Here is a 25,937-nt window from a genome sequence, read left to right as displayed (position 1 = left end):
AAAACTATGAATTAACACATGTGGAATTATATACTTAACAAAAAAGTGTGAAACAACTGAAAATATGTCTTATATTCTAGGTTCTTCAGAGTAGCCACCTTTTGCTTTGATGACTGCTTTGCACACTCTTGGCATTCTCTTGATGAGCTTCAAGAGGTAGTCACCGGAAATGGCTTTCACTTCACAGGTGTGCCCTGACAGGTTTAATAAGTGAAATTTCTTGCCTTATAAATGGGTTTGGGACCATCAGTTGTGTTGTGCAGAAGTCAGGTGGATACACAGCTGATAGTCCTACTGAATAGACTGTTAGAATTTGTATTATGGCAAGAAAAAAGCAGCTAAGAAAAGAAAAACGAGTGGCCATCATTACTTTAAGAAATGAAGGTCAGTCAGTCCGAAAAATTGGGCAAACTTTGAAGCTGTCCCCAATGCAGTTGCAAAAACCAGCAAGCGCTAAAAAGAAGCTGGCTCACATGAGGACCGCCGCAGGAAAGGAAGACCAAAAGTCACCTCTGCTTCTGAGGATAAGTTTAACCGAGTCACCAGCCTCAGAAATCGCAGGTTAACAGCAGCTCAGATTAGAGACCAGGTCAATGCCACACAGAGTTCTAGCAGCAGACACATCTCTACAACAACTGTTAAGAGGAGACTTTGTGCAGCAGGCCTTCATGGTAAAATAGCTGCTAGGAAACCACTGCTAAGGACAGGCAACAAGCAGAAGAGACTTGTTTGGGCTAAAGAACACAAGGAATGGACATTAGACCAGTGGAAATCTGTGCTTTGGTCTGATGAGTCCAAATTTGAGATCTTTGGTTCCAACCACCGTGTCTTTGTGCGACGCAGAAAAGGTGAACGGATGGACTCTATATGCCTGGTTCCCACCGTGAAGCATGGAGGAGGAGGTGTGATGGTGTGGGGGTGCTTTGCTGGTGACACTGTTGGGGATTTATTCAAAATTGAAGGCATACTGAGCCAGCATGGCTTCCACAGCATCTTGCAGCGGCATGCTATTCCATCCGGTTTGCGTTTAGTTGGACCATCATTTATTTTGCAACAGGACAATGACCCCAAACACACCTCCAGGCTGTGTAAGGGCTATTTGACCAAGAACGAGAGAGATGGGGTGCTACGCCTGATGACCTGGCCTCCACAGTCACCAGACCTGAACCCAATCGAGATGGTTTGGGGTGAGCTGGACTGCAGAGTGAAGGCAAAAGGGCCAACAAGTGCTAAGCATCTCTGGGAACTCCTTCAAGATTGTTGGAAGACCATTTCAGGTGACTACCTCTTGAAGCTCATCAAGAGAATGCCAAGAGTGTGCAAAGCAGTCATCAAAGCAAAAGGTGGCTACTTTGAAGAACCTTGAATATAAGACATATTTTCAGTTGTTTCACACTTTTTTGTTAAGTATATAATTCCACATGTGTTAATTCATAGTTTTGATGCCTTCAGTGTGAATGTACAATTTTCATAGTCATGAAAATACAGAAAAATCTTTAAATCAGATGGTGTGTCCAAACTTTTGGTCTGTACTGTATATATATATAGAGTATGTATATAGTATAGTATGTTTCATATATGATATATATATATTTAATAACATATATAACAACATATACATACACTATATATTAATATTGTAATGGATATACATTATAAAATAATAATTACATTAATATACACTATATAAATATATTATAATTAATATATATTATGGCAATATAATTAATATAACATATAATAACATCATTAATATATGTTATATGACTGTATATAGTTTAGTGCTATATCAAAAGATATGGGCCTTTTTTATTTAGTGCTAATTTTTATGTTCTTTACTAAGCGGGTGCTTAAAGATTCCTCAGGGGCGTGTCTTTAGGTTATGCTACACTGTGAGCCACACCCCTAAGTAAAAAAAAAGATACAAATTAGCACAAATTAAAAAGGCCCATATCTCTGGAGCCGTGAAGCAGAGAAAAAAAATGGATTACTCAGGGGAGCAGCGGGGAATAAAATTTGAATTTCTTGATTTTGTGTACCAAGGGGTAAAGTTTCTCCTTGCGGAGAGGTACATGTCATGCCTGACTTGCCAAGGTGAGGAGAGTTTTAAGCCGCAATTCTCCTCTGGGAAATATGCAAATTGTCTCTTCAGAGAGGAAGAGAACTAGAACTCTAGCACCACCTATAGGAAGTAGCAATCCTAAAAGTCAATATTATCTCTCTAACGAGCCTTGTCACATGACCTAGAGGTGGCACTAGAGATCTAGTCCTCTTCCTCTCTGAAGAGGCAATTTAGTTTTGGTGTGAATGTTCGCATTGTTTATGGGGTGATTTTCTGCAAATATTCAGATGTTTTACCTAATCTGGCACACAGGTTTATGCCAGTGTCTACTCCGTTCACACTTCTGTGCCCCATTGTTAGGATGTGACCTGCAGTAATTGCCGCTCTGTGATTACCATAAACAAGGACTTTGTAGTAAAAGGGGAAAGAATCCTGAGAATGAAAGGCTGTAAAGTAAAGTGTGCAGAGGCCCAGTGGCCTAATGGATAAGGCATCTGCCTCCAGAGCTGGAGAGTGTGGGTTCAAGTCCCATCTGGGTTGCTTTTATGTTGCATCTGTTCAGATATGAAAATAGTTGCAAAAAAACTATGTATCTGATATATGAGTTAATACAGTTTACGATATATTGGTATATATCATATGTGCAGTAGTATGATATATGAGTATATATTATGTGGACTGTTTTTTCTCTTATTTTATTCCTGCTGCTTTCCTGAGTATGCCGATTTTTTTTAATCAGCCATACTACAGATATGGGTCTATTTATTTAGTACCATTTTTTATGTTCTTTACAAGCTGTGAGCTCCCCCTAGTGGTGACTGTTTAAATCCATTGTCAGTGAGCTCCTCCTAGTGGTGACTGTATAAATCCATTTGCAGTGAGTTCCCCCTAGTGGTGACTGTATAAATCCATATGCAGTGAGCTCCCCCTAGTGGTGGCTATATAAATCCATTTGCAGTGAGCTTCCTCTAGTGGTGGCAGTATAAATCCATATACAGTGAACTCCATCTAGAGGTGACTGTATAAGTGAGCTCCCCCTAGTAGTGTCTCTATAAATCCATATGTAGTGAGGTCCCCTTAGTGGTGGCTGTGTAGATCTATATGCAGTGAGATCACCTAGTGATAGCTGTATAGTCCATGTGCAGTGAGCTCCCCCTAGTGGTGGCTGTATAAATCCATATACAGTGAACTCCATCTAGTAGTGACTGTATAAATCCATATGCATTGAGCTCCCCCTAGTGGTGGCTGTATAAATCCATATGAAATGAGCTCCCCCTAGTGGTGGCTGTATAACTCCATATGCATTGAGTTCCCCCTAGTTGTGGCTGTATAAATCCATGTGCAGTGAGCTTTCCTTATTGGCGGCTGTATAAATCCATATGCAGTGAGCTCCCCCTAGTGATGGCTCTATAAATCCATATGCAGTGAGCTCCCCTAGCGTTGACTGCATAAATCCATATGCAGTGAGTTCCCCCTAGTGATGGCTCTATAAATCCATATGCAGTGAACTCACCCTAGCGGTGGCTGTATAAACCCATGATAAGTGAGCTTTCCCTATTGGTGGCTGTATAAGTTCATATGCAGTGGTGAACTCACCTTAGCGGTGGCTGTATAAATCCATATGCAGTGAGCTCCCCCTAGTGGTGACTGTATAAATCCATATGCAGTGAGCTCCCCCTAGTGGAGACTGTATAAATCCTTATGCAGTGAGCTCCCCCTAGTGGTGACTGTATAAATCCTTATGCAGTGAGCTCCCCCTAGTTGATGGCTGTATATAGCCAAAATTGTATGATGTAACAAGTTAGGAAAAACTGCATTGCATACGGGGTTGCTCCTGGTGGTTTTCCTTGATTTATTGCTTTCTGCCTGGGCTATGGGAGCAATCAACTATTTTACTGTCTCTGCAGAAGGAGTAATTACTTTCCCAGTCTCTGAGGCCGGGCTGCAGTTATTGTTTTGGCGTAGAGTATATCTTCCAATCTCACCAATTTAATGGTGATTTATCTGTTCTTTACCCTTTTCCCCAGTGTTAAAGGAGCACTGAACCCCAAAATTGGAATTTTCATCTGTGAAGCGTGAAGGCAAAATACATTGTTTACTGCTAACCTGACAGTCCCATGCAGCCCTGGTGAAAAGTAATGCAACAATCTCGTCTGTTACAATCAGGAACACAAACTACATCTTAAAGGAAAAGTCCACACCTTCGCAACATTTTTTCTTTTTTACTTCAGTGAATGTAAAATAAAAATTAAAGCAAAATTGCAAATAGTCCTAATTCAGCATCTATCGTTTTGTGAATACAGCTCCAGGTCAGACCTATGTGTTTCAATGATAACAGACTACAAACAGACTCTTAAATATTTAAGAGGGTTGGGTGTGATTAGGAAGAGAAACCAGAAGCTGTAATGGATGACTGAGCACCTAACACTGCTGCTGTATACTGCTCCTCCATTGCACCGTACACATTTGCTGACATGGCTCAGTCAGACCCTTCCTGTCTTGCTGCAGCGGGAGCCCCCAGCACTTTGTATAATGGGTTTGTGCTTTTCTTCTGCTTTAACAAGGACCAAGATCCTAGTAAAAGTGACGTAATATCCTGTCTAGCTGCAACTGACATTCGTACGGTCACTTTTGCCAGGGTGTGGTCCAAAACTGTAGGGTAATGCCAAAAACAGCAAAAGACTGAGACTCCACTTAACCCGTCCTTGTGTATTTCCAGAGAGCTTTTAATGGAAGTTATGTATCCATGAAGAACTATAAGTGTATGCATACACTCAGTCATGTGATAGTTTAATTATTTATTAACATGTGGACAATTCAATATTTTCTCTTCATTTATACTGTAACGTGGCTCGGGGCAGTAGCCTTGGACGAGGTACTCATCTTCCACGCTCTGGCACGCTACAGGAAAATGGAGATCCTGGCTGGGTGTGTGGACTTTGTCTACCAGGGTGCTCCGCCCTTGTAGACTGCATGGTGCCATTCACTTTGGCTGGCCAGGAACAAATGTTATATAGTTCAATGAGGGAGCCCACCACTCAAAAATAAGCTAAACCATAACGTGGGGAGGGGTATGTTCAGTGGATGGCGGGTGCAAAACTTCATGGGCGTTGTGAGGAGCTGGCCTTGTTCTAAAGACTATAAAACCAATGCACGTGGAGCAGAGTCGACAGCTCTAAGGAATGCTGACTTTTTCCAGTACGAAGCACCATTTCCGTCGGTCTTGTTATTGTGTTTTATTAGAGATTTGCTTGCTGTGTTTTATTAATGTTCTTCTTGCTCATCAGTATGTGCACTAATTTCAATTGTAAAGTGACCAGCATTCCAGTATTCTCATTAGTATCTCAGGAACCTCAAGGCATTGTTCTAGCAGCCACTAGTCACATTGTGTGGATGGGGATAGTAGACCTTCCGGAGCCGTCACCACACATGTTTAGTCAGGGAGTTGGTGGAATGACATAGAAGGGAGAGGATCTAGGCTGAGGTCCTGGAACCCATGGATAGATGGCTTATGGAGTTTGGAGATCGGTTGCCGACTGGGCTGGATAAACATGCTACAGTTGTGAGATATGTCAACTGAATTTGATTAATTTTCTTAAGGACTATTGCTATTGGATACCGGTGCTTCAATTGTTTTATCTGTTGTCTGGAGAAATGTGAATGCAGACTATACTGGCTGGAGATACGAAATCTGTGGGCCAACCGAAAGTTGGGAGACAGTGAGTATTGCCTGGTACAAAGGCAGGGGAACTACCGCCCCATGGAGGGAATTTTGTGGACAGGGTTCAATGTAAGGAATAAAATGTAAGGAATAAAATATTGTTGCATATTGTTGCATCGTTAACCTGCCTAGGTGATTATTACAACCCACAACTGCACATCTTCACAAGTGGTGGCAGCAGCTGGGATCACCTATCTCTGGACATCATACCAGGGAAAGTTACTGAGCAGTGACTTGGCAGAAGAGATGGCAGACTCCATCTACAAGAGGCTCAAGACGGATGAGCTTAATGCCTGTTGCTCTGAGAGAGAGCCAGAGTGGTTGCCGGAGGACAACCAGGCTACCCTTATATGCTCGGATAATTGGTACCATGGACAACCACAGGAGGAGGTCAGTTCAGAAATGGAGGAGGGCATCTCTGTGGAGGGACCAAAGCCCAGGGCTGTCATCCAGATGGCGAAGGATCGAACAACTGAGTTGAGGCGGATCCTGGATGCGCTAGGAGAGCGGACCACGGAGATAGAGCGGGAGACAATTTTAAGCAAATATTGCTCCAGTGCAGAGGACAGTGGATAACAGGAGAGAGGGGCCCGCATCTTTAAGGTACCGGGACATACCACAGTTCAATGAGGACACCTCGGATATTGATGAACATCTCCGATTATTTGAGAACATCTGCCTGCTGCTTGAAGTGTCAGTCAGTGACTGGCCCAGATTTTTGAGCGTTGGACTGACTGAAAAAGCAAGAGAAGCTTTTAATAACTTGTCTTCTGGGGATCAGAGATGTTACTATACGATTCGCAGCACATTACTAAAGAGGTATGCCGTGACGCCTGAAACCTACCGGAGCTAGTTTCGAGAGACTGACAAGCCTGGTGCACACATGCATCGGGAGTTTGCCAACACAATATGTACGGCATGCACTCGGTGGATAGAAGGACTGAGGTCTAAGGAAGCAGAACATGTCTTGGATATATTCATGCTGGAACAATTTATATCCAAGCTCCCAGGTGACTTAAAAAAATGGGTGGCGGATAGAAAACCACTCAGCCTGGATGAGGCTGCAAGATTGGTGGATGATTGGTCTGCTAATCAACCAGGGGTACGTGATAGTACAGCCCCAGCGAGTCGGGAGCAGGCGCTTACACGGAAGCCAACGAGACCCATGCATCGGCAAGAGGAAGAACTGTGGGGATTTCGAACTTCACAAAGAGGGGGAGGTTTCACAAGCCCCCAAGTATGGACCGCGTTAGGGCAAGGAGGGTTAAACTGCCATAACTGTGAACGCATAGGACATTTTTCCAGGGAGTGCCAGGAACATTCTAGCCCACATAACAACCTAGGTGCAGGATTGGTGTGCCACTGGGCCAATGTCGTAACCCGAAGCCAAGGACCAGTTCACACTGCGTCAGCCGAGAGGGAATGGAGCAATCTCATCATTCAGACTAGCCCGCCACCTGTGGTGAGTAATACACAAAATGCAATGACTGTTACCATGGAGGAATGTCACCAGGGGGAGGTAAATGACATCAAGGAGGAGGCCCAGGGACTTCGGGACACTGTTTCTATCATCACCCTGGTCATCCCAGATATTGTCCCCCCGGAACACTAATTACCAGGCAGCCAAGTGATCATTCCCCTAGCTAGGGGGCAGGACTCTAGTGCTGGTCTGAATGGATACAAGTTTGATTCTCATCGGGTACGTGTGGAGTTTCCCAGGACAAACCGGGGAACAGGGGAGGATACGGACGACCCTACGGGAGGAACAGACGCCTGTCTCATCGAGCTGAATACAGAGTCCTCGTCTCAGGGATTACCCCTGAGTTGGCAGGATCTGAAAGTTCATATCAGAGAAGCTGGAGATGTCTACTACTGTATGTTGATGTGCACCAGGGGGGAATGGGAACTGTGGAGTTTATTCGCAAGGGTGACATGAAATGTGCTTTGAGGAAACTGGATGATACAAAGTTTTGTTCTCATAAAGGTGAAACTTCTTACATTAATGTCCATGCTGAAAAAGTGGGGGAGGAGTGTGAGGAGTTGGCCTTGTTCTAAAGACTATTAAACCAATGCACTTGGAGCGGAGTCCATAGCTCTAAGAGATGCAGACTTTTTCTAGCACGGAGCACTGGTCCGACGATCTTATTATTGTGTTTTATTAGAGATTTGCTTTTGTGTTTTATTAATGTTCTGCTTGCTCATCAGTTTAGGTGCACTAAATTCACTTGTAAAGTGTCCAGCATTCCAGTAATCTCATTAGTATGTCAGGAGCCTCGAGCCATTGTTCTAGCAGCCACTAGTCACATTGTGTGGATGGGGATAGTAGACCCACAGGAGCCGTCACCACAGGGCGTCTCACATGCAGTCTCAGGTGAAGGGCTGCTGGAATATTCTTCATTCTTTGAGCTAAAAGCAAATGTTTAAGGGGGAGGATGTGAACACTTCTGCCCATTCAGGGGGCTGATCCCAGGGAGGGAGGACAATAAGCCACATGTTTAGTCAGGGAGTTGGTGGAATGACATAGAAGGGAGAGGATCTAGGCTGAGGTCCCGGAGCCCATGGATGGAAGGCTTATGGAGTTTGGAGATCAGTTGCCAACTGGGCTGGATAAACGTGCTACAGTTGTGAGATATGTCGACTGGATTTGATTAATTTTCTTAAGGACTATTGCTATTGGATACCGGTGCTTCTATCATTTTATCTATCATCTAGAGAAGCGTGGAATGTGAATGCAGACTATACAGGCTGGAGATACGAAATCTGTGGGCCAACCAAAGTTGGAATAGAGTGAGTATCGCCTGGTACAAAAGCAGTGGAACTACTGCCCCGGGGAGGGGGTGCCTTCTTTTGAAGTCCACTCCATCCGCATTTACTCTCCCTCCAACCTCCAAGTGGCTGTCATATACCGACCCCCGGGCCCGATCACTGCCTTTATTGACCAATTCACCACCTGGCTTCTTTACTTTCTCTCTGCTGACATTCCCACAATCATCATGGGCGATTTCAACATCCCCACTGACACTCGCCAGTCAGCAGCATCCAAACTCTTGTCGCTTACTTCATCCTTTGGACTTACTCAGTGGTCCTCCTCAGCCACCCACACAGACGGACACACACTAGACCTGATCTTCACCAGACTCTGCTCCTTATCTAACCTCACAACCTCACCCTATCCCTATCTGACCACCATCTACTCACATTCTCATCCCTGTCCTCCTCACCTATCACCCATGTTCGGCAACTAGCACACCCCCCAGAAACCTTGCACATCTAGACACTCACACACTCTCTGACTCTATTCTGACTCTATTCTACCACTGACATCCATATCCTCAGTCCATGACACCGACAGCGCCACCACTTTCTACAATGCCACTCTCGCATCAGCTATTGACTCGGTCGCCCCTCTTGTGCATGGCAGACCGCGACGAGTCAACAGGCAACACTGGCACAACAACCTCACTAAACAGCTTCCACAAGCGTCCAGGGTTGCGGAGCGGCGGTGGAAGAAAACACATACTCAAGATGACTTCACTGCATTCAAACAAACAACACTCGCATTCAAATCAGCACTCACCTCTGCCAAACAGGCCTACTTCACAACCCTCATATCCTATCATAACACTTTTAACTCTCTCCTCCGCCCTCCACTGCCCCCTCCGACCTCCGTCATCTCTGCTGAGGAGTTTGCCACACACTTCAAAACCAAGATTGATCAAACACGGCAAGTCTTTACTGTCCAACCACCACAACCCCTTTGTTTTACACATCATTTCCCTACCCCCATAACCTCCCTTCCCAACATCACGGAAAGGGACCTTACTCATCTCCTCTCCAAATCACACCTCATCACATGTGCACTTGACCCCATTCCATCCCACCTCCTCCCCAACCTCACCCGCACACTCATCCCATCCCTAACCCATCTCTTCAACCTATCACTATCTTCTGGTACTTTCCCCGCTGCCTTCAAACATGCCACAATCACGCCCATTCTCAAAAAGCCATCCCTCGACCCAACCGCCTTGTCCAGCTATCGCCCCATATCGCTGCTCCCATTTGCCTCCAAACTCCTTGAGCAACACGTTCACGCTGAACTTTCCTCCCACTTTTCATTTAACTCTCTCAACAACCGACAATCCGGCTTCCGCCCCCACCATTCCACCGAAACTGCCCTTACCAAAATCACCAATGACTTACTTATAGTCAAAGCTAACAGACAATTCTCTGTACTGCTTCTTCTTGACCTGTCCTCTGCTTTCGATACAGTTGACCATTGCCTCCTACTACAGATCCTCTCTTCCTTTGGCGTAAAAGACCTTGCCCTATCCTGGATCTCCTCATACCTTTCTAACCGCACATTTAGCGTCTCCCACTACCACACTACCTCTTCACCCCGCCCCCTCTCTGTTGGAGTCCCTCAAGGCTCTGTCCTAGGACCCCTACTCTTCTCAATCTATACCTGGGACTGGGACAGCTCATAAAATCCCATGGCTTTCAGTACCATCTGTACGCTGATGACACCCAGATCTACCTCTCTAGCCCAGATGTCACCTCTCTGCTGTCCAGAATCCCAGCATGTCTATCAGCCATATCCTCCTTCTTCTCCTCCCACTACCTCAAGCTCAATGTGGACAAAACTGAACTCATTATCTTTCCCCTATATCACATATCTTTCCCACCTGATCTTTCTATCACAATAAACGACATCACTCTTTCCCCTGTACCGACAATCCGCTGCCTCGGAGTAAAGCCCCCGTCTCACATAGAGAGATCGCTAGCGAGATCGCTGCTGAGTCACGGTTTTGGTGACGCAACAGCGACCTCACCAGCGATGTCGCTATGTGTGACACTTTGCAGCGATCAGGCCCCTGCTGTGAGGTCGCTGATTGCTGCAAAATGTCCTGGACCATTTTTTGGTCTTTGCCCTCCCGCTGGTCAGCACACATCGCTGTGTGTGACCAGTGGGACCAGCGATCAGGCTGGTAACCATGATAAACAGCGGGTTACTAAGGACACACGCGCACTTAGTAACTCGCTGTTTATCATGGTTACCACTCTGCTACGGTGAGCGGTAACCTCCCGCTCACCGTGGCAGAGTTGTAACCATGATAAACAGCGGGTTACTAGGTGCGCGTGTGCCTCTAGTAACCCTCTGTTTATCATGGTTACCAGCCTGCTCCTGCTTCAGCAGGCTGGTAACCAGGAGCAGGACATCGTGGAAAGATTCTTTCCACGATGTCACTGCTCCCCTGATCGTTGGTGAGCCTCCCTGTTTGACAGCTCACCAGCGATCACATAGCGACGCAGCAACGATCCCTGACAGGTCATATCGTTGTCGGGATCGCTGTAGCGTCGCTAAGTGTGACGGGGCCTTAACCCTTGACTCTGCCCTGTCCTTCAAACCCCACATCCAAGCTCTCGCCATCTCCTGTCTCCTCCAGCTCAAAAATATTTCCAGAATCCGTCTTTTCCTCAACTCTCAATCTACTAAACTGCTTGTGCATGCCCTCATCATCTCCCGCCTCGACTATTGCAACATCCTCCTCTGTGGCCTACCTGCTAACACTCTCGCACCCCTCCAGTCCATACTCAACTCTGCTGCACGACTTGTTCATCTCTCGCCTCGCTACTCCTCTGCTACCCCCCTTTGCAAATCCCTTCACTGGCTCCCATTTCCCCAGCGTATCCAGTTCAAACTACTAACATTGACCTACAAAGCCATCCATAACCTCTCTCCTCCGTACATCTCTGAACTAATCTCCCGATATATTCCCTCACGTAACCTCCGGTCCTCCCAAGACCTCCTTCTCTCTTCCACACTTATTCGTTCCTCACGCAATCGCCTCCAAGATTTCTCCCGAATAACCCCCGTCCTATTGAATTCTGTGCCTCAACACGTCCGATTATCCACCACACCTGGATCCTTCAGACGGAACCTGAAAACCCATCTCTTTAAACAAGCTTACAGCCTGCCATGACCTTGCTTGCTGCCACCTCAACAACACCGAAGCTACTGAAACCCCTCAACCTACTGTCTCCGTCCCCCTTCCTGTAGAATGTAAGCCCTCAAGGGCAGGGCCCTCTTCCCTCTGTACCAGTCTATCATTGTTAGTTTGTTTACTGTAAGTTTTATCTGTATTTGGTATGTAACCCCTTCTTATGTACAGCGCCATGGAATCAATGGCGCTGTATAAATTAATAATAATAATAATCTTGTGGACTGGGGCAATGTATTTTTGCCATTTATCTGGAGTTGTTATAAAACCTTGGATGTAAGGAATAAAATATTATTGCATCGTTAACCTGCCTAGGTGATTATTACAACCCACAACCTCACATCTTCACATACATTTCTCTTAACACATAGGACTTCTTCATACACATTCTCTCCTTCCTTCCTAAACTCAGTCGGTTTTTCCTCAGTTAGTTTCTCTGCCTTCACCAGTGCACAGTGCTATGGGAGCTTCCACTTGTCCCCAATAACAGCACTACATTTCAGTAAGCGAGTCCTAATTCTCAAATCCTTTCTCCTTAGAGGTACTACTACTGCCACCATCGCCGTTACTTAGCTTCTCCGCTTGCCGATGCCTTTGAACTACCAAACAGGGCACTCTCTTCGTCTTGCGTTCCCTGCTCTGATTTGTGTTGTTACCTTTTTGGCTTGCAAACTCAGGACCGTCCTGCTAGGCCTCCCCCCCAGGTCACGTTTATGGAGAATTACTCACTTCTTCTATCACTTTTCCTATTCTTTACTCTGGATCACGCTATCCGTAGCCTCGGTCTCCTCTCACTTCAGAGACACCCACTTCATGCGGCTCTGCTCGCTGTTCAGACCATAGGTCTGCTGTACTTCCCGCTGGGCCATATCTGACTCCTAACTGGAAACTGTCTGTGTCCCTTCGCCTTATCCCTTCCCACCCTGGGTTAGTCCCAACTGTTAACTCTGTCCCTTCCCATCAGCTATCTAGTGCTGGGCAGAACCCAACTCTATCACAAGTAACCCAAATCACTAAACACATTGCACATAAAAAAATACATTTGTAACAATACATGCGTCCTCAAGGACGTGTGTATCTATCTATCTATCTATCCCTCTATCTATCTATCCATCTATCTATTATCTATCTATCCCTCTATCTATCTATCTATCTATCTATCCCTCTATCTATCTATCTATCCCTCTATCTATCTATCTATCTATCTATCTATCTATCTATCTATTATATATCTGTCTCATATCTATCTGTCATCTATCTATTATATATATATATTATCTATTTATCTATCTATTATCTATCTATCTATCCCTCTATCTATCCCTCTATCTATCTATCTATCTATCTATCTATTATCTATCTATCCCTCTATCTATCTATCTATCTATCCCTCTATCTATCTATCCCTCTATCTATCTATACATCTATCTATCTATCCATCTATCTATTATCTATCTATCCCTCTATCTATCTATCTATCCATCTATCTATCTATCTATTATCTATCTATCTCATATCTATCTGTCATCTATCTATTATATATATTATCTATTTATCTATCTAGTATCTATCTATCTATCCCTCTATCTATCTATCTATCTATCTATCCCTCTATCTATCTATCTATCTATCTATCTATCTATCTATCTATCTATCTATCTATCTATCCCTCTATCTATCTATCTATTATGTATCTATTATCTATCTATCTATCATCTATCTATCCTTCTATCTATCTATCTATCTATCTATCTATCTATCTATCTATCCCTCTATCTATCTATCTATCTATCTGTCATCTATCTATTATATATATATATATTATCTATCTATCATCTATCTACTATCTATCTATTATCTATCTATCTACAGTATCTATCATCTATTTATCTCTTCATTAGCTCTATTATAAGAGCACACACTTTTATGAATATAACACATATATATTTCTACCAGAATTCACATATTTACTCGCTGACATTACACATTTTCCCTGGACGATTTCTGTACCCAACTTCACCCTCGCAACATTAGGAAACATGGGGCGAACGTTTCCTAGAAGATTTCGATGATTGCGCTGTTTGACTTTTGGGTTGTGACATCCTGATTCTTGACTTGGCAGCAAACGGATGTTTAACAGTTGTAGAAATGATTGTCTCAGCAGAAAAATCCCCTGCGAAAATCCTGTAATATCAGCAGAGCAGGTGTAAGGAGGAGCCGCTTATCTGGGCTGAACAAATAGCATGGGTAGATTTGGCCTAGAAGTCATCCATCAGATGTAACTCCAAGCTCCTGGACCCTCACGTAAAATGTGGCCATAAAATGTCAGGGTACCTGTGTTAGTTTTACCAATGCACCCCTTATTCTTTATAGAAATAAACAATGAGCGTTTCCATTCTGAAGCAGCAAGCAAAGATCTTGCGAAAACGTGAGGAATTGAAAGACAAAGCGTATCAGAAAATGACACAATTTTTAATAATGCAAATTATATAAAATTATATATTAATTAGAAATGTATAATTTTTTATTATATATTTTATTAGAAATGTATATATTAAATTGTATTCAATTAAATAAAAAATAATCAATAATTTCTTAAAGGAAGGTGTCACAGCAGAAACAAACTTTTTCAGTTTGGACAACTCAAGTTACCAGAGTGGTCTGATCTGTGTATATGCTAAATTTCCCGGAACGTCCAGAAGGCTCCTGAAGAAGGGGATAATTTTTGGACTCTTGATAGAATTGGAAAATCTCTCAGATAAATGGAACATCCGGGAACGCATCATTTCTATTGGAGCCCTCTCATCCAATTGCACATTCTTAGGCTGGAAACGGGCTGTGGTATTAATGCGGCATGTGTATAGTGAGCGTGGCTTTAAAAAAAATTAGTGGTGTATTCCAGACAATACGATTGTCCAGTTGTCAGTTGAAAAATTTGTCAGGTATGCAGCAGTTCTGGCTCATAGAAGCGGGCATGAGTGAGGGAGCACCCTCTGATGTCTTGTCCATTTGCCCCATTACAGGGGTAAACAATAGTGCTATAGTGCTGGTAATGTGATGCTTACAACTCATTGCATAACAGATCTCTCTTTCTAGTCATTGACTGGTAGCAGAGATAGTAAAAACAGCAAAAAATTCATCCACAAAGGATGAAATCTGTTTAAAGAGAATCTATCAGCAGGTTTTTGCATCATATAGCGCTTGATTCCAGGGATGTGTCGCTTGCTCAGCAGTTTGCTGTAGTTTCAATACAATCAGTGTTTTATTAGCAGGAGACTATCATTCAAGGACTAAGTATCACGTGCCAGGCAGTCCAGATAATCTGTGTAACCCCGCCCCCACCACTGATTGGTGACAATGTACAGTGTGCACAGGAAACTGCCAATCAGTGGTGTGGCCGGGGTTATACACAGCGCAGCATTCTGAGCTCTGCTACATCTGCAGCAGAGAAAACAGGGATTCTATCAAAAGTGGACCAAGCAGCCCAGTAAGTGATACATCACTGGAATCAGGGTCTCTATCCCTACACCATGCTGCTCTAAGAGTCCCTTTAAGAACCCTTTGACAGTATTTTGGAGTCAAAAAGTCACATTTCACTTTGTGGGTGTCAAAGTGTCTTTGGTTAGATAGGCAAAAGAGTTGGAAGCGAAGATGTATGAATTGCGACTTTTTAAAAAGCCACAATGTTATTCCAGTAAGGCACTTAGCGTGAGATACAGAGAAACAAATTTAGGCAAAAGTTTTCTTTATTTAAAGATGCAGCAAATGTATCAAGCTGCGTGCGACACTTTGATAAATTTGCGTCGCAGCCGTAAGGAAAAGAAGACACCTAAAAAAAGTCCTTTCAGAATAATGTTCCCCCAAAGTGTTAAAAAAATTGCACCAATGTGAACTTTATAGAGTCCCGTATTTGACCCTATTTTACATTCATGCGCCCCCCCCCCCCCCTCTAATCTCGCATCCATACCCCCCTCCTCTAATTATCACTCCTTTCAAGAGATTTCGGAAACAACCATCCCGGGAGACACCTTAAAATATCCCTTTTTCCTCCTGTTCTTCAGCCTTTAGCAAAGATGCAAACACAGTGCGCAGCGGTACCATGAACTGTCGTGGTCCTCGGGGGCCCGCGAAGCCTCACTCTCACCATAACTACAGAGTCTCCTTTTCAAGTATTCTCCTGTGGGCCATTATGCCAGTGTTTACAGCCTGTGTGATTCATCTCCCGTCTCGGCGAAGGATCTCTTCATTAATACCATTACGTGACTTTTATCCTCGGAACAGATTGCTCTTCCTTCATCAAGCTCTAATCTTTTTGCCTTCCGTCTCTAACCTAGATAATACCCTGCTTCGTCGCTTTCGAGAGTGTGGTCCCAAATCTACCACCACCGTTGACCTCGGCAGCAGTGGCATGACCATTTCAGCCTATATCTTAAGACCATGACTACTCAAAGGTGGCTGTTGAGGGTCATCATCGAGGATTGAGGTTTAGAAGGGTTAGAATCTTGCATTCTCCCATTGCAAAAATTTTGGTAAAATTTTCTCTTTCGACAATTTGACAATTGATTTATTTTTTTATTTAGAAGATTTTATATTTAGCAAAAGTGACGTCACTCTTGCTACTTTCGATTAGCGGATTGTTCTCTAAGCTGCCAGGGATAGACCTGGATGCTCCGGGTAAAGCTTGAGCCGTTGGAGTCTTTGGCTGGACTTCAAGCAGAAGTTGGATCCTGCCCAGGAAACTGAGTGAAAGACGAGTTTGTCTAATTGACCCTAGTTTCTTTTCGCTCTTTTTTTTTTTTTTGTCGCTGTGCACAAAATAAAGCTCGCTTTCTCGTCTTCTGCCAAAGCAAGCTGTGCACTAGACGGAGACAGGACTATTGAATGAGAGCGCTCCAGCCATGGCTTCTGTGTTTATGTGCGGGGTCGAGGACATGCTGTGCAACGGGAGCCGCTTGGTGTGGAATCTGACTGTGTCCACATTGAGGAGGTGGTACACGCACCGGGCACGGACATGCCAGGTGATGCTGAGGACATGGTGCGGGCTAAGGGACGTGTACCAGGTAACAATAAAAAAAATTCTAAAAGTTTCCTTCCACTTTCATTTAGTTAGAAATGATGCAACTTTTTGAGCCAAAAATATTATAAATTCTCCCTTTATGTTCCCAAAAATTCAGATAGTTTAGTATTACTTTATCGCTACTTAAAGGGATTCTTCATAAAGACTTTAAGTCATCCTTTTCTCATTTTTATATTCTAAGCAAGGAAAGTTTGGTTAATTTCTTTTTTCAACCAACTTGAAGATGGGTTGTCACCCAGCTCTCCTAGAGTCCTGAATGGCAAATCTCTTTAGTTATGTGCTTGAATGTGGAATAAGGGGCCGTATTGATTTATAGATAGGCAGAATTTTGTCTCTGGAGTCCGGAAAAGCTGAATCGCATCACATACGGGTACTATAATGGTGTCCATATTGGTTGTCACCCAGCTTTCCCAGAAGCAGATATAACATACAAATAGCTATATAATTTATTTTTATGTCTTAGGAGAGATGGGTGACAAACAATATGTTTAATATTACAAGTCTGAGTTGGGCTTGTCACCCAGCTTTCCTAGAGTCCTGAAAGGCAAATCTGAATAGTTATTCTTGAATACGGATGAAAGGATTATATTCACTTATATCTAGGCAACTCTGTCATTCTGGAAAAGCTGGATAACATAATCTATGAAGGTGGTATTGCTTGCAACCCAGCTTTCCCAAAAACAGAGTTTTTGAACTAAACTCCATTTATATTGATTAGGGATTATATTTTTAAGATTTTTTTTCTGGGGTCTGGAAAAGCTGGATTGCATCATGTTTGGGTACCTTAATGGTGTCTTTATTGGTCATCAATGAACACTTGCAAAAGCAGATAGAATTGGCCATGAAGATCTTTTTAGTCTGATCCTAGGAAAGCTGGGTGACAACCAGTATATTCAGTATTAATAATCTCAGCTTTCCTTGAGTCCTGCTTAGTTATGCCTAAATATGATAAAGGGGAATTAAGTCATTGATATCTAAGCAAATTTGTCATTCTGTAACCTGGGAAAGCTGGATAACACCACCAATGACAGCTGAATTCTTTACAACCCAGCTTTCCCAGAAACAAATATAATTCAGCAATGACTTGATAGATTTCTTTTTTCACTTAATCTGCTTAATCTGATTTTTTTTTTCATTTTTGTACCTGCTTATATTTAATATTTCAGATGGATTGCCACCTAGATTTCCTAGAGTCCTGAAAGGCAAATTTGCTTGAATATGGGTGCATTCATTTATATCCATGTAAATGTCTGGCAAAGCTGGATTACACCACCCATGAGGGCTGTATTGCTGACAACCCAGCTTTCCAAGAAAAATAAATAATTAGGAAAGTCATCAAATAAATTTTTAATAACTGAACTAATCATCAGGACTCCATTTATTTTCAACAGGGATTATATTGTTATTAGGAATTCTTCAGAATTCTTTGTAACTCCGGTTTGCTTATATTAGTTCCTAGAAAAGCTGGATGGCAATCAATATATCTACATTGCATTCTCAGGGATCCAGTCATTCCACTTTCCTAGATTCCTGAAAAGCAAATTGGCTTTCATTATGCAAAATTAAGGCATTGCTCCATAAATATGCAGATTTGACATTCTGGATTCTGGGAGAGCTGGATACCGTTACCTATGAAAGTTATGTCTGCATAGGTTCCTCAATTTTCCAAAAATTTACAGCAATATATTCCATAAGTAGATATATGTATATATCAGGATTCTGGGAAAGCTGGGTGATAACCTGTCATGCTTGGTACTTATGTAAGAACTCCTTTAGACCTGATGATTTCATACAATTCAGAGAAACGACCAACGCTAAGGAAGGAATGAGTCACAGACGTCAAATTTGGGGCTTTGCCTTCTATTTCTCGAAAAAGGCTCCGCAGGGTCACAAGATAAAACTCATGTTTTATGCCGCACTGTGTATATAGTGGGTGGATTCATATTCTATAAAGATATAATGATCTGTAACATTCATAAAATGAGCTAAGCAGATCCTGGGGGTCTTGGGAACAGATATTCAGGGGGTCACTGTCACCAAGATTCATTATCCTGACTGATACTTTTTATGTCTGACTTTGGGTATATGTGTTCACCGAAACCTTCCCTAGCAATGTTATACAGGCGTCCTATTTTATGTGGCATTATTATTTGAACACTATGTGATACGGTATTATTTATGCATTTTTGGCAGTAATATTTATGCACTTTTAGCAGTATTATTTAGGTGGTATATGGGCACTGTACGTCACTTTTTGAGCATGTATAATACCGTCTGAGCAAAGTATGATTATTTATACAATACAATGTAACATATTGTAGACATATTGTCCTATTTATTTGAGCATTGTCTGTGTACTGCATAGCACTATTGGAAATTATGTGGCAGTATTTATTTTACTCTCAAACAGTGGATTGCGAAAGTATTCACCTACTTGGCATTTTTTTGTGGTTTGCTACCTCACAACCTGGAATTTCACAATTTTTTTTTTGATGGTTTGCATCAGTTCATGTCGACAACTGTGAACATTTGGTTTTCTTTTTATTGTTAAAAAAACAACAAATAGGACAAAATAACTGAAAACTTCTATGTGCACAACTATTCACCCCCCTAAAGTCAGTACTTTGTAGAGCCTCCTTTTGCGGTAATTACAGCTGGAGTCGCTTTGGATAAATCTCTATGAGCTTTCCACATCTTGCCACTGGGATTTTTGCCCATTCCTCAAAGCAAAACTGCTCCAGCGCCTTCAAGTGAGATGGTTTCCTCTGGTGAGCATCAATCTTCAGGTCTGACCACAGATTCTACATTGGATTAAGGTCTGGACTTTGTGCCACTCCTAAACATTTACACATTTCCCTTTAAACAACTCTGGTGTTGCTTTAGCAGTATGCTTTGGATCATTGTCTTGTTGGAAGGTGAATTTCCGTCCCAGTCTCAAATCACTGACAGACTGAAACAGGTTTTGCTCAAGAATATCCCTGTACTTTGCACCATCCATCTTCCCCTCGACTCGGACCATTTTCCCTGTCCCTGCTGCTAAAAAACATCCCCACAGCATGATGCTGCCACCACCATGTTTCACTGTGGGGATGGTGTTTTTGGTGTGATGAGCTGTGTTGGTTTGGTGCCAGGCAGAGCGTTTGCCTTGGTGGCCAAAAAGTTCAATTTTGGTCTCATCTGACCACAGCACCTTCCTCCATATGTTTGGGGAGTATCCCACATGTCTTTTGGCAAACTCAAAATGAGCCTTAGAATTATTGTGTGCAACGAAGGCTTTTTTCTGCCTACTCTTCCATAAAGGCCACCTCTATGGAGCGTACGGCTTATTGTGTTCGTAAGGACAGATATTCCAGTCTCTGTTGGGAACTCTGCAGCTCCTTCAGGATTATCTTTGGTCTTTGTGCTGCTTCTATGATTAATGCCCTCCTTGCCCGGGCTCAGAGTTTTGGTGGGCGGCCCTCTCTTGGCAGGCTTGTTGTGGTACCATGTTCTTTCCATTTGATGATAATGGATTTGATGGTTCTCTGGGGGATCATCAGAGATTGGGATATTTTTTTATAACCCAACCCTGACTTGTACTTCTCAACAACTTTATCCCTGACTTGTTTGGAGATCTCCTTGCTCTTCATGGTGTTGTTTGGAGATCTCCTTGCTCTTCATGGTGTTGTTTGGAGACCTCCTTGGTCTTCATGGTCTTGTTTGGAGATCTCCTTGGTCTTCATGGTGTTGTTTGAAGATCTCCTTGGTCTTCATGGTGTTGTTTGGTTAGTGGTGCCTCTTGTTAATGGTGTTGCAGCCTCTGTGGCCTTTCAGAAAAGGTAAAGTGTATATACTGACCGAAATGTGACACTTAGATTGCACATAGGGGGACGTCCTGTAACTAAGCATGGGACTTATGAAGGTAATTGCTTGCACCAGAAATTTTTAGAGGCTTCATAACAAAAGGGGTGAATACATATGCACATGCCAATTTTTAGTTATTTGATCCCATAAATTTAGTTTATGCCTATATTTTTCTCCCTTCACCAACTTCAACTATTTAGTGCTGATGCATCATATACAAATGGGATTACAAAAATATTTAAACACAGGTGGTAATGTAACAATATAGGGAAAAAGCCAAGGGGGGTGAATACTTTCACAAACCACTGTATATGGCGCCATCATTAGGGCTCACAATCTACATTCCCTATCAGTATGTCTTAGGATTGTGGGCAGATATGCACTGTATAGCAGTGCATATATATATATATATATATATATATATATATATATATATATATATATATATATATATATACACAGTGCCTACAAGTAGTATTCAACCCCCTGCAGATTTAGCTGGTTTGATAAGATGCAAATGAGTTAGAGCCTTCAAACTGCAAACGAGAGTAGGTTTTATGAACAGAAGCATAAATCTTACAAACCAAAAAGTTATGTTGCTCAGTTGAATTTTATTAAATTTTAAACATAAAAGTGTGGGTCAATTATTATACAACCCCTATGTTTAATATTTTGTGGAATAACCCTTGTTTGCAATTACAGCTAATAATCGTCTTTTATAAGACCTGATCAGGCCGGCACAGGTCTGCGGAGTTATCTTGGCCCACTCCTCCATGCAGATCTTCTCCAAGTTATCTAGGTTCTTTGGGTGTCTCATGTGGACTTTATTCTTGAGCTCCTTCCACAAGTTTTCAATTGGGTTAAGGTCAGGAGACTGACTAGGCCACTCCAACACCTTGACTTTTTCCCTCTTGAACCGGGCCTTGGTTTTCTTGGCTGTGTGCTTTGGGTCGTTGTCTTGTGGGAAGATGAAATTACGACCCATCTTAAGATCCATGATGGAGGAGCGGAGGTTCTTGGCCAAAATCTCCATCTTCCCATGGATGCGGACCAGATGGCCAGGCCCCTTGGCTGAGAAACAGCCCCACAGCATGATGCTGCCACCACCATGCTTGACTGTAGGGATGGTATTCTTGGGGTCGTATGCAGTGCCATCCAGTCTCCAAACGTCACGTGTGTGGTTGGCACCAAAGATCTCGATCTTGGTCTCATCAGACCATAGAACCTTGAACCAGTCTGTCTCAGAGTCCTCCAAGTGATCATGAGCAAACTGTAGACGAGCCTTGACATGACGCTTTGAAAGTAAAGGTACCATACAGCCTCGTCTGGAACGGAGACCATTGCGGTGGAGTATGTTACTTATGGTATTGACTGAAACCAATGTCCCCACTGCCATGAGATCTTCCCGGAGCTCCTTCCTTGTTGTCCTTGGGTTAGCCTTGACTCTTCGGACAAGCCTGGCCTCGGCACGGGAGGACACTTTCAAAGGCTGTCCAGGCCGTGGAAGGCTAACAGTAGTTCCATAAGCCTTCCACTTACGGATGATGCTCCCAACAGTGGAGACAGGTAGGCCCAACTCCTTGGAAAGGGTTTTGTACCCCTTGCCAGCCTTGTGACCCTCCACGATCTTGTCTCTGATGGCCTTGGAATGCTCCTTTGTCTTTCCCATGTTGACCATGTCTGAGTGCTGTTCACAAGTTTGGGGAGGGTCTTAAATAGTCAGAAAAGGCTGGCAAAAGAGATCTTTAATCCACACATGTGAAGCTCATTATTCTTGGTGCCTGAACTACTTCTTAATACTTTAGGGGGACCAAACAGAATATTTGTGGTTTGAGGGGTTGAATAATAAATGACACTCTGAATTAACTTTTAACGTTTTAAAAAAATAAAAAAAATAAAAAAATAAAAAATTTGCTGCAGTGCATTTCCCACTTCCAGGCTGATCTACAGTACAAATGTCACAATGCCAAGTTAATTCCGCATGTGTCAACCAGCTAAATCTGCAGGGGGTTGAATACTACTTGTAGGTGTAGCACCCTGAGGATTCGGCTGCTACAGGGGTATTACACCTCAAGCCAGAGGTGTGATATTCCACTCCCGGGTAAGGATGGAGTGTGGACCTGAGCTCGGTAGGCTGCATGCACTACACACATCCCATTTCCGAGGAGCAGGCCGACGGTACTCCCACTTAGAAATGTGCAGGTACGACCGAGTCTGTTCCTGGCTGGAGTGGGAGGGGGGTGGTACATCCCAAGTAGTGTAGGGGCAGATAGGGGGAGCAGCCTGGGTAAAGATAGGAGCTCATTGGGTGCTGGTCACCTGAGCTCACACATAGAGGGAGTATATAAGGTGGGCACCATCAAAGATCAGGGTCAGTCTGTCAGAGTCAGTAAGAAGCAGAGGTCCAGATGAGCCTGCAGAGAGAGAGTGGAGCAGAGAAGGAAAGACCCAGAGAGGGAAAAAGAAAGGACTCTGAGAACCCAAATTCAATCCCCGGGTGAAGAGTCGGCAATAGGGTACCGGATCCCAAACTGGTGGGGGCAAAAGCACACCCTAGCCAGAGACCGGAGGCCGTGGGCAGCGTCTGCCACGGCCACCCACCACATCCACCCCGAAGGCAAACCACGTGGAGGGTCAGGGAACCCAAGGCCAAGGGCCTCCCAACAGAAGGCCCGAGGGAGCTGGACCTAGGTGGATTACTAGTGGGGACGGCCAGAGGAAAGGACAGAAGGAGAGCTCAGGGTCACGCTCCGGACTTGTTTGGGGGTTTGCTGAATCCAGGACCTGGTGGACGCAGCACGGCTCGGGTGGTCACTTGAAGCTGGAGTGACCGGAACATCAGCAGTGAGTAAATACCTTAAACTGCACAACCCGACTCTGTCTTCACTTAACATCTATGCTGCACCACCACAACCCCCATCCTCTGCACCTGACCCCCTGAGGCTATACCCCACCCGTTGGGGGTTATACTACCAAAAGCTGCACCAACACCATCAGCCTCAGCGGACCCTGCTGCAGCGGCGGCCATAGTGACCGCAATACAACGGGTGGCGTAGTCGACATTGAGAACTTATTAACATCTGTAGGACTGCCACATACTCTGAGCTTGACACCCTGGGCACGGACCGGGTCACAGCCACTCGGAAGACTACAACTCCCATCTGATCCGGCTCCGGGTATTTCCCATAAAGAATATGGCCCAGGGGGCGCGTCAACTTTGGCGTAGTCGGCAGGATTACGTGCCCGCAACACCCGGGTACTGCGTGCCTGAAGAAAAGAACGAGTTTACCTCAAAAAGAAGTCTCCTGCCGGTTCCGGAGGGTCCCCGCCATCGGACCCCATCACAGGTTGATTCCAGCCGGTTGTCCGCCATTAACAGTGTTTTCCCGCCATCTGCAGAGTTTCCCGCCACTGGGAGACGATTCCCGCCATTTCCGAAGGTTTCCCGCCTTGGAAGAGCGGACGCCATTATGGGCGTGCCAGAGGGTGGCAAGAGGCCACCTCCCATCGTGGGCCAGGACCGAAAATGGCGCCAAAAGTGGAAACCGCCCCCACCAACAGAGACTGTGATGCTAGAGGTGTCTGTCAGCGTGAAAGAACTGCCCCTGGAGCTGACAATCACCAAGTGGCCCCGGGACCGCCCTCGAAGTGGGAGGACTGAGAAGAAGAGAGAAAAGATGGGTGTCGCTTGGAGGAGTCTGGAGCGAGCGCACCCGGAGGCAAGAAGCCTGGAGAAGAGTATCGGAGGAGCTTACCCGGAGATGGCGAGAAAGCAGAGCAGCACCGGCCCGTTGGCCAGGAGCCTGCTAGAAACAGAGGAAGGAGAGCAGAGCAGCACCGACCCGTTGGTCAGGAGCCTGCTGGAAGCAACGACCCCACTAGGCCTAGTGGAGGTCCTAGCACAGCTCCCCCGAGACCGGGAGTGTGCGCAGACCGCTCTGGAGGGCCTCGCAAGGAGGATGGCCCGGGTGCAGCGAGAGACGTTGGCGGAGTGGAGCCGTGAGATGGCCCAGCAGACCGAGACCCGTCAGCGGAGCACGCCACCCAAGACGAGGAGACGGACCGCCTCTGAGGATGGCGCAGGAGGACTCAAGGCCGGAGACGGCGCCGAGAAGGGAGCCGAACGAAAGGAGGCAGGTAAAGGGGACGTCTCTACCCCAAACCGGGAAACCGCGTACCTGCCCCAGCTCCCCGTCGCAGAGCCCGAAGTACCCCCTGCCGTGCCCGTAACCGCAACGTCACCGCCACAGACTAGGCCTCAACCGGAAGCCGCAGCCGCGACCCCTGTGACGTCACACGCCTCGACCCCGAGCGTGACCAAGCAGGAAGTACCACCAGCCTGGTCGCAAGGCCTAGTACCCCCGGGCGCCGCAATACCAACAGCGCCCCCTACCTCCGCGGAGCCACCGGCCTGGTCGCAGGGCCAAGTAGCCCAGGGCGCCGCCGTCCTTACGGTGCCCTTCACTTTCCAGGTGCCCCAGGCCTGGCCGCAAGGCCTGGGCAACCCGGGCGCCGCCACCACCACCGCGCCCATAAAACCTAAAGTGCCGCATCTGGGAGAAGATCTGTTCGCCCAACACACATGGCCGGACGGGCAGCCCTTTGTCTGGCCCAGGGAGTACTACGAACAAGAGCTCCAAAAGAGGGCAAGGCCCATGTGTGAACCCCTGATCCCGGCTCCAAAGCCCGTTAAGAGGATCTCGCCCCCGCTAGCAGAGGCACAGTTTGAGTGGGACCCCATCGGAGAAGACCTCATGGGGTTCACTCAGGAGACCCGGGCAGCCGCAGCGGAGCGTGCAGAGTGCTGCCGCCAGCAGCTCGAGGTCTTTGAGAGGGAGCGGAGAGAGAGGCGGGTCCGGGAACAACAAGCCCAGATAAGGAGCGCGGAGCAGAAGAGCCGGGCCAGGAGAGACCCCCGTGCAGCGCATAGTCCCCGCACCACCGGGACTGTGATCAAGTTTAACATGCAGCATGGGTGGGGTTTCATCCGAGACCACCACACCCCAGGCGACGTCTTCGTGACCAGGAGAGACGTTGAGTCCCACCTACCGGAGGGACACAGAGGTCGTGACCTTTACATCGGGGACGAGGTCACCTTTACCCGGCACAAGTGTGCCAAAGGACCCTACGCCCTCCATGTGCATCGCCTGACGGAGGAAGAGCTGCGGTGTGAGGAGGAAGAACAAGAGGACCCGGACGGGTCTGAAGCTAAAGGAAACCATAAAGAAAGAGCAG

The 25,937-nt window shown here is 45.2% G+C and overlaps 1 protein-coding gene and 1 non-coding gene across 4 annotated transcripts in view; both read left to right on the top strand.

Annotated features, from left to right (window-relative positions):
- The window catches only part of FRMD4B (FERM domain containing 4B), a 257,085-nt gene that overhangs the window by 64,345 nt on the left and 166,803 nt on the right, over positions 1-25,937 (top strand). Inside the window, exon 1 of one of the 3 annotated variants that reach the window (XM_073644729.1) lies at positions 16,613-16,842. The exons of 1 other annotated variant lie outside the window; for it this stretch is intronic. In XM_073644729.1, coding sequence (XP_073500830.1) covers positions 16,681-16,842 — 162 coding nt within the window. In that variant the 5' untranslated portion in view covers positions 16,613-16,680. Of the gene's footprint in view, positions 1-16,612; positions 16,843-25,937 lie in introns of those variants that run through there. One more of the 3 variants, XM_073644726.1, reaches the window with a different exon arrangement.
- TRNAW-CCA (transfer RNA tryptophan (anticodon CCA)) lies at positions 2,530-2,602 on the top strand. The gene has a single exon. It is a non-coding gene; the product is annotated as a tRNA-Trp (tRNA).

This window comes from Phyllobates terribilis, unplaced genomic scaffold (assembly GCF_046119375.1).
Source record: "Phyllobates terribilis strain yellow unplaced genomic scaffold, ASM4611937v1 Scaffold_8__6_contigs__length_399053987, whole genome shotgun sequence".
NCBI lineage: Eukaryota > Metazoa > Chordata > Amphibia > Anura > Dendrobatidae > Phyllobates > Phyllobates terribilis.
The sequence above is the reverse complement of the archived record's forward strand: the minus strand, read 5'-3'. Positions and strand labels throughout refer to the sequence as shown.